This window comes from Dermacentor albipictus, chromosome 9, assembly GCF_038994185.2.
Source record: "Dermacentor albipictus isolate Rhodes 1998 colony chromosome 9, USDA_Dalb.pri_finalv2, whole genome shotgun sequence".
Lineage (NCBI taxonomy): Eukaryota > Metazoa > Arthropoda > Arachnida > Ixodida > Ixodidae > Dermacentor > Dermacentor albipictus.
In genome coordinates this window covers 61,371,010-61,380,480 of record NC_091829.1, presented here as the reverse complement: position 1 = coordinate 61,380,480, position 9,471 = coordinate 61,371,010, and the positions used below count along the sequence as shown (strand labels likewise).

The 9,471-nt window shown below is 44.8% G+C and overlaps 1 protein-coding gene and 1 long non-coding RNA gene across 6 annotated transcripts in view; one reads left to right on the top strand and one right to left on the bottom strand.

Annotated features, from left to right (window-relative positions):
• The window catches only part of LOC135919788 (uncharacterized), a 379,293-nt gene that overhangs the window by 53,174 nt on the left and 316,648 nt on the right, over positions 1–9,471 (bottom strand). The gene's annotated exons all lie outside the window — the stretch shown is intronic.
• Positions 8,996–9,471, top strand: part of LOC135919794 (zinc finger protein 391-like) — a 154,469-nt gene continuing 153,993 nt past the window's right edge. For 2 of the 5 annotated variants that reach the window (XM_070526032.1, XM_070526031.1), the window contains exon 1: positions 8,996–9,221. In XM_070526032.1, the coding sequence (XP_070382133.1) occupies positions 9,100–9,221 (122 nt within the window). In that variant the 5' untranslated portion in view covers positions 8,996–9,099. The remainder of the gene's footprint in view (positions 9,222–9,471) is intronic. The other 3 variants (XM_065453722.2, XM_070526033.1, XM_070526035.1) reach the window with 3 other exon arrangements.

The following is a 9,471-nucleotide window of genomic DNA, read 5'->3' as shown; positions in this document are numbered from 1 at the left end:
GCGGCTGCCAAGAAAAACGGCATGCCACAGCCAGCACGATTTCAACGAATAGCTTCAAACGACCAACGTCTCATCTTCGCTCGATTTGTTCTGAGAAATATTTATTGTTATATGTGGTGGCAATGCTTTTATACCACCATTATTTTCACTCTGCAATGATTGCGCGAGCAAATCACGCCTCTCCAGCTTTTGATTCAAACGACGGCGAGAGAAGTGGCCTTGAATGCGCATACGGCGAGAGCACCAAGGTTTGTGCAAGTGCGTTGGCGAAGATTCTATAGAAACCCAGATGTCAAGAAAATGGCGGCTTGTTGCAACCGTCGCCATCTACGTATCGGGAGGAGGGGAGGGGGGGCATCTAACCACAAGCAAAACACGAAAAGTAAAACGTGACGTCACAACCGAAATGGCAGTGACGTCAATATGTGATGCTCCTTGGAGCGAATGTTTGAATTCCTTTAGTGTCTGGTATTTCGACCGCTACGCCAGCCGTTATCTTCCTTGTGAGGCTGAGGCGAGCTTCGAATTCGCCTCAGCTGAAGCGCCAGCGTACCATTTAACTATGGGAGTTGCGTATGTCTTAATGTGAACATAATTAGGCTTTTATTGGCGGCGATTGCTCCAGTCGGTTCCTTAGGAATGTGAGCAAATAGGAAACAAATTCCAACGTCACAGAGGTTTCAAAAGCAACTTCACTTTCATTCCTGTAGAATAATGCAACCATTATAATTGACCAGTCGAAACATACTTCAATTAGTGAAAAGTATTATGGCCAGCACACAGTACAGTACAGCAAAAATATTTGAAACGGAATATTTACTCGTATGACAGTACTGTGATGAAAAAATTTTCAGCTGTTCTCACATCTGTTTTCTAGTTGCAGTGTATGTCCCTCACCCCCTCCCCCCCACATCCTCACCTTCGCACTTCAATCGTGCACTACTAACTGATATCTCTGGCGATAGGTTATGGCACGCTTTTCGTTCCAAGCTTCGCGACTTATTTGGATCGATATTGAGAGCACAGCGAAAACTGGCTCGGCTGCTGACTCGGCTCGTTTCTGCTTCCGTCTCCTTCATCCTGTGGCATCATATTCGGAACGTGATAAAGCGCTTACGCTTGGTACGCTGTATCACATATTTGAATAAATGTTGCATGACACAAATCTACAAGGTTTGGAGCACACATCAGCGTATCTTATATAACGACTACGGTGATAGTCGCGGTCAGAATGAGACGCAGTTTACCAATGTGGCGGCATCGCCGGCCCGGACGCTAGGCTGTGCCCACTGTGCGATGCCTGACTGAGCTACGGCTAAGCACGACGGATGAGTGTTCGTCACCAAAGAAGCGCGGGAACTCCGAAGCAACTGCAGCCCCTTATTGATATGGGGTGGCGAGGCCACGACCGGAATTTGGGGATAGCAGAACGAAGGAAACATCCCTCGTCGGGCCTAAAGAACTATTTGATTCATTTGAATAGAGCCACAGAGTCAGCAGAATGGTCGCATCTAATAATCGTACACTTGTTAGGGCTAATTTAACTGGTATACCTATTATACACTATCACGGGTCCTTACAAAAGCAACAATTTCTCCCCTGCAAGCTCGGTGCTTCACATTGACAAGAGCATTGCAAAAAGTAATAATATCGTCACAGAAACGCTTCTTCATTTTGGAACTGAGGGTTAGCTCGTTTACATGATTTGGCGGAAAGATAGCAAGGGTAATCGGGGTGCCTCTGTTATCATTCAAATATTTGCACTTTAGCGTCAACTTAGCGGCGCAATCTATCGTCTCGTTTTAACAAGAAATGCGATGTCATTTTATCCTAAAACTTGAAGTGCCGATAGCGTTATTTGTTCGCGTTTGTTCTGGGCGCTCAGTGCGGATGCGCGGTACCATAAGCCGATTTTTCTTATTGGTAAGCATCTCCCCTGGCCTGAATCTGGGCCAAATGCGTGTTTGCGCCTGGAAGTGGAGCAGTATAGAAATCTGTAGGTGTGCTTTCCAGCCGCCTCTTGTACCACCGCGCATTATATTCTGTAAAGGTAGAACTTATTCTTGAACACGAGTTAGTTGACATTTGACGAAGCTATTGCGCAATTAGGACTTCCGTGATGTGTGGTCCTTGACCTTCAAAGAGAATTTTTGTTTTTTTCTTAGACTTTTACACTGTGCTGTTGTTGCTGTTTTTCACGCAGCGGCGGGCGGTAGTTCAGAGCGTGCATATACATGGCAGGAGCGTGGTAGATAGTAAAGGCGATGCGAGAAATTCGTTTGCGTTGCACAAGCTGCGTCAGTGTCATAGCTTGATGGCTTTCGCCTTGGTTTAATGCGGTGCGCGTTTTTGTGCTCCGATGAGGATTACATCCGTGCGGTATAAAGGAGCAACAGTGTTGCGAAAATAAACAGCTGAAGCTAGCCAATGCTTCTTTCTTTGCCTTTTCTCTTCTTGTTCAGTATATCACGGTTTTCCTGCGAGACGTAGGACCGCTATCGCCAAGCGTCAGATAGTGCCCGAGGGGACGATGAAACGTCGCGGAATCACTTAACGCTTGAAACATACCCTATAGACATCCACTCTCGACTGATAGTAGTCTTTCTCATGGACAGATTTTACACAACGGCGTTAGGCCTGGCTGTACTTGACTTGACGTAATGCTACAGTACTGTTTCTTGGCATAATGCCTCCCACCAAAAATCTTTTCCACCCAACCGGGTTCGAGGAACAAACGCGTAAGCACTCCAAGACCGCTTGCAGTCGTCATGCGGCTCAGACACCTCAGACTCGTCTCACCGCACTGGAACAACATTAATTAATGAACATAAACGATAGGTCACAAGAACGAGCAAGCGACTTGACTTCGACAAATTGAAATATTTTACCCATAAACAACCACCGGGTATTTCCCGCTGCACGTGTCACCAGCTGGCACCACGTTAGCGCGGTCACCATTATCGCTCCGGAAAGTATTATGGGTAGTGGCTGCCGGAATTTTTCATTTCTGGTACGAGAGACCCTGCCGTCAATTTGCGTCGTGATCCACGAGGCACTGCTGCGTGAATTGCAAAAATTCTGCGCCAGGAATGGTCGTTTGCCACGTGTCTGCATCACCACAATCTTCTATGAGACAATTTTCATCTCGCCTAATCACCAAAGGGAGAATCCTGAATGGAATTGCAAAATCTTGATGTCGGAACCATGTAGACAGGACCACATTTAGCAACGGGTATCTTGCGGCACAAGTTTAATGCGTGACAGACGCAGCTGCTGTAGACAATTTGAAAGTAAGTGCATGCCTATCGCCGAAAAGACAAGGAAGTTGCGGCAACTAAAGCTGAGAGAGCATCGAAGTTGACTACACGCCGGAATTCTTTACATTGCCCTCAAGAAGTGGATCTACAATCACATTTAGTGAACATTCTTCAATGAGGCCATTTTGCGGTAAGAACAAAACGATTGTCTCACTAAATGCCCACTTCGGTGAGACAGCTTTCCGACTTCGCTCAGAGGAGGAGCTTACTCGGGCCGTATAGCTAGGTGCTCTATATTCACGTTGATTCATCGTAGGAAAGCTATAACAACGAAATTCCCCTGTAGTAAACATTGTCCTTCCAGTAATCTTCGTTGTTACTGCCGAAATGGTGGCTTTCACCTCCTTGTCAAGTGAGGGGCCCTTCCAGGAAGAGCTTACCTTTTGAGACGAAGCATGCATTTCTGAAGTACACAAGCGCAAATAAATTTTCTTTTATTTTCAGCTTGTGTGTCTAAGTTATGGGCGCTTTATTTAGATTTAAGTTGTGTGGCTACATTTACGATGTTGAAAATCTAAGCATACGCCTTCCGATGAGCTGTAACTGCTAAGATGTATTTGGCACCACGCGCGTATTCTTCGAGGGCCATAGAGGTTACCTTCGCTGACGATTTCTTTTATCTGTGGCAGCGAATCTTTATCGGAAGCATTTAAAAGCGGTTAAAAATTAGTAAAGTAACACAAAATTATGCCCATCCAGTACACAAGTGGGCATTGTGTAAGGAGATGTGTGTACATGGAGTAGTATAAGACTCCAATTGCAGGTTAAAGGCTGCTGTTTTTTTCTCGGTTCATCCGCGTACTCGCGGCGTAATGGAAACCGCACCGCGCATGCGTGCGAAGCGACGTGAAGCACGCACCTTTTCGGTAACACAGCAGCAGCCACAATCAGCAACGAAGTCCGGGATTGTTCGCCTCAAAAGCTTCAGTTTAGAAACAAGAATACCACAATTGCAGGGCTTCACCCTTAACTGTCTTTCGATGTGCGTGAATGCCTACTAGGGCTGTGCTTCGAGTTATACTACCGCTTGCGGACATGAGATACGTTTGTCCGGTTTCTCCGTTTATCCCTGTCCTGCGCTACGAATGAAGAACACGTGCCAAGCCGTGGTTACTGAAGCCAGGTTGCTATTAAATTATGGGGTTTTACGTGCCAAAACTACTTTCTGATTATGAGGAACGCCGTAGTGGAGGACTCCAGAAATTTCGACCACCTGGGGTTCTTCAACGTGCACCTAAATCCAAGTACACGGTTGTTTTCGCATTTCGCCCCCATCGAAATGCGAAAGGGTGGCTGAGAGGACTGCTATTTGCGGGTTGAAACGAGGGCACTCACAAAGAAGGTGCGCGATTGTTTCATTGCGCCCGTAGAATTCACAAATGGGGCAGTTGGCCATTCCGATAAGAATGAGTGTGCATTTGAAGATGCGACTCGAAGCCACAGATGGACTAGAAGGGTGCGGTTAGGTCGTCTAAGGTTGGGCGGAATAGGGAGCTGTAAATTAGGGTGCAGGGTATGAAGGCGTGTACTTCTAAACTCTGATGAATTCCACTGAGGTAATGTTAGGTCACGCGCAAGTGTGTAAAGCTTTTTTTTTGGCAGCGTCAGCTCCCGAAAGAGTAATGACAATGCAGTTGCCGCTGTCATGGGTAAATCGGGCAGCATCGTCTGCTCGATCATTGCCGTGTATGCCACAGTGACTAGGCTATCACTGATATATTATATCCTGTCCGTCGTCAACCACGCGGTAGTGCACTTCTCTGATCTCTGCGACGAGCTGCTTATGTGATCCATGGCGCAGTGCTGAGAGTACAGTGTGCAGGGCCGCCTTGGAATCGCAGAAGCTTGACCATGTATGGGGTGGTTCCTCCTGAATAATTTGAAGAGCCGCAGGCATGGTCACCGGTTCAGCAGCTTTCGTTGATGATACACGTGACGTATTTAGTTGTATTTTGACGGACCTCGTTGGTATCACCACGGCGGCAGCTGAAGTTGCAGGTGTGACTGAGCCATCGATGTAAACGTGTACGCGGCCACTGTGCACCTCATGTAAAAGTCCTAATGCGGCCTGCTTTAGAGCAAATAACGGCATGTTAGCTTTCTTCGTGATTCCTAGGATGGTGAGTCGTATTTCAGGTTTCTGCATGCACCGTGATGGTGAGGATGGCCTTCCTGCAGGCATGTAGTTCGATGGCAACGAGGTACGAGTGGCAACAATTATACGACTGAAAGTTGTGTGGGGACTTTCTGCAGGTGAAGCGGCGAGATGGTGAGAACGTAGTCGGTAGTCAGGCAACATGCCGAATATGCGCCCTGAGAGCGTCGGTTGCCAATCACGTTGATATTGGGTGATCTCGCGCTATGAAAATCGTTGCCGCTGTAGATTCATACTTCGGAAGACTGATACACGCCCTTAAGGCTTGAGCTTGTAGTCCCTTCAATAGCAACCACCTCATAAGGCCTCTATCTCACAAATGCCAAGGACGTCTACACAGTGCATCACACAAAGGGAAGCGCGATGACAGAATTCTCGTTTCAGAAATGCAAGGCTTGAACAAAGTGAGACTTCAGACAGTGTACAGTGCGTAGCTGAGGCCAAAGAAAAAGGTGGGTTTCGCTAGTTTTCTCCAACATCCAATCACTTAGTGGTCACTCTACAGACATTGAACACGACACATTTCTCAACTAAGCAGATGTATTGGCTATTTGCGAAACATGGCTTGATGAACCGGTTCCAATCCGAGTGTTTCAGTATGCAGCACGATGTAAACTATGCAGAACAGAGATGATAAGCAACACCAAATGCTACCGAAATTCTGAGAATTCTCTACTAATGCGCAAGCATTCTTAGACATAGGAAAGTCGGTGGGTAGGTTACACGCATAAGTTACGAAAACTAAGAAAACAAAAGCGAAATAAGATTGCAGCCAAAGAACTGTTACGCGTTACTGGATAATTCTCTGAATGTCTGCAGCAGTCGTTTAATTCCATATTTCATGAAAGTTGGTGCCCATCTAAGACAACATTTATGGTATTCCATTCTTCAAAAACTTTGCACATTTACTCTATTGTAGTGTCTCTAAATAATAATGTATTTGCAAGTTCCACGTCTACTAAATTTCTTGGTGTAGTACTAGATGAAAGCCTAAAGTTCCAGTGCCATATTCAATCACTTATTCAAAAAATCACATTTGGTATTCACATCATAATAAAAACTCGCTCTTTTTTTCAGCAAGCTATTCTCATGTCTTTATATTACGCGTATATACACAGTCATCTCTCATACTGCCTGTCATCTTGGGGTAATACATATACCACACATCTTCATCAGTTAGAAGTTTTGCAAAAGCAGGCATTACGATTAATTGCATTCCAAGCGCATACATCTCCCTCAGCTCCAATATTCCGTTCCCTAAATGTTTTACCTTTACGCATGTTATTCGATCATAAGCTGTCGCTACTCATGTTTCGACTTATAAATACCGAGTTTAATATTCCAGGTTTTAGTCGCTCTAGCCTCATCAAATATAACAACACACGATTCTCAGCACAACTCAATTTTCTTCTTCCAAAAGCAAGAACTAACTATGGGAAATTTACCGTCGCGTTTTCAGGCACTTCTGTTTGGAATTCTATACCATCTGACATGAAGACATCTACATTATTATCATTCAAGCGTAGAACGAAAGAGCATTTCATGAACACTTTATCTGACGCGTAGCATAATTTAACAAACCTAGAATTAATTAGATGTTGTTCACTTTACCATTACGCAATGTACTTTTCAATAACCGAGTTACTAAATCTTGCCCTAATTGATACTTCTCCTCGTTGTTAGCTTTACGTGCCATTTATCCTCGTTTGAATTGTTGCATGTTATTTTTAAGATTTCTTCAATTATTTTTCTTCTTTTTAACTCTGTGAATATACTTGTGATATTGTTAACAGCTTTTTTTTCTATCTTATCGTTTATTTCCGATGTAGAAACTGTATAATATATGACATGACTCACTGTTTGCCACGATCCTAATATTCCCTTTTCATGTTTTGTTAGGAGGTCCCCCCGACAGTTGCTACTTCGGGACCTCCGAATGTGTACTTATACCCATCTTGTATTTGCTTTGTCAAAAATAAATATTGATTGATTGATTGAACAGAATTTTTTCGGTCTGGTGATTCAGATAGCACAGCAATCTATTTTTTTAGAAGATCAGTGCTCCCTGTAGCGAGTGTAATAAAAAGGTTTACGACAGTGAAGCGTTCATTTTAAAAAACTGCAAATGGGCCGCAGGGTACCGAACCTGGAATCTGCTCTCCATTCGCATGCTATGAAATGCTTGAACAAAGATTCGGTGCATCTACGTGTCAGGCGTCCAGTAGCAGCGATAGAACACCAATCACAAGCCACGTAGCCTTCTCTGCTGCAGCCTGGCACGAAGCAACTTCCAATATTTTGAAAAAAAACGAAGAAAAGGTGCTTAGTCTAGAGGCCATCGTTAGTAACTCGATGGTCTCAATGCACTTAAGCTGTAGATAGTGACCACTTGTTCACGTGTTAACGATGTCAAACGCACCCGCTGGCCACGCAAGGAGGGTGAAACAAGAGCTAGTTAACACCAACATCGAGAACGCACGACTACCCTACCCTCGACTGCAGCGCCCCCTCGCAGACTAGGGACAGACTGCGTCCACTTTGAGAGATAGACTTCTTGAAATGAAATTGTTTACGTTATATATACTCCCTAATTGTTTCATGGGCACCAATTTACCCCTGGAAGACGTAGCACTTCACTTAAACAAGAAAACAAAAAGAGTACAGTCAATTTAGCGTACGGCAAAGAGGATGAAAGCGTAAGCTTGCGCGCTCGCGGGACAGTCATTAAATAACTTGAACACTGTCTTTCGAATGCGCTGTTATTTTCTATTATTACTTGCTTTCTCTTAAGTCGTTTTTAGCTTTCGCTCTGTTTCGGACGCCTAGACATCGCCACTGCTTATGCGTGGTTAAAGGCACGCTAGAACGGCCGTTGCAAGTATATGAATAGCATTAGGAAACATACGCTGGTTAGCTGAATGATTTGTAAGCGCTTTAATCGACGAAGGTAGCTGCATGGGTGTTTATATATTCTTTTAGCACAGAATGAGAGGGACATGGAATGGCACAAAACAGATGGAGCTAACTGTCAACCACAGATGCGTTTCCAGTTCACGCAGATGTACTGATACTCCTCAAAATGTCATAAGACACGTGCGTGTACGTTGCTCGCAAGACATAAACAAAACCGGGAAACCACACGTACATGGTTTTGTGGCAACATTGCTTATTTACAAGGGTGTCCGTTCAACGCGAAGAAATGTGCTCAAACACTTTCCTTTATTATTGATAAAGAAATACTGGCGCATATGCGCTTGAATTTCGATGCCATAATGCCGGACGGTCAAATTTTTGACCCATAATAAATAAAAGGCTTTTCCCTTAAAAAAAGACACGGACTAAACTAGGACAGGGGGCTACATGGTTATGATCATTTGGTGGAAAGACAGCCCGAGTTAATAGAACGCCTGTTCTACCGTAAAAATATGAGTATTTTAACGTCGAGGTAGTGGCGCCACTCTATAGTTTCTTTCTTTCACATGAGCTCTATGGCTGCCTTCTAGTTTCCAAAGAGCCAAACGTTTCATTTGTTCCCTTTCCTCATCGGCACTGACTGCGCATGCGCTAGGATTCCGCTTGCTTCTGTCCCGAAACAGACGCTAGTGCACCGCAGGCGCCGAAACAGCCATGGCTGAAGAAAGAAACAACGAAAACACGCCTCCTGCGTTTACCTTCGGCGACGAAGCAACTCCGAGAACAAGCCAGGAATTCTTCGAGGGACCTTCATGCACTTCCGACTGTTGCACTACGTGAGTCTTGCCGCTTGTAACAATTCCCGATGAATATTGTTCGCCGTATGTATGACCCGGAGCACAGGCATTGATAGCTATAGATTCGTTCTTACTTCAAAGCAGGCCGTTGACAGACAACTTCAGAATGCGTAGTACGTGGGCGACATCTTAGCTTTTTTTTTTGCTCGTCGATGCATGGTTATGCGAAAATATTTTCACGGAAAGCACAGCTGCGGCTGTTTATCGTTAAGGTCCAAAGTAATGTCAC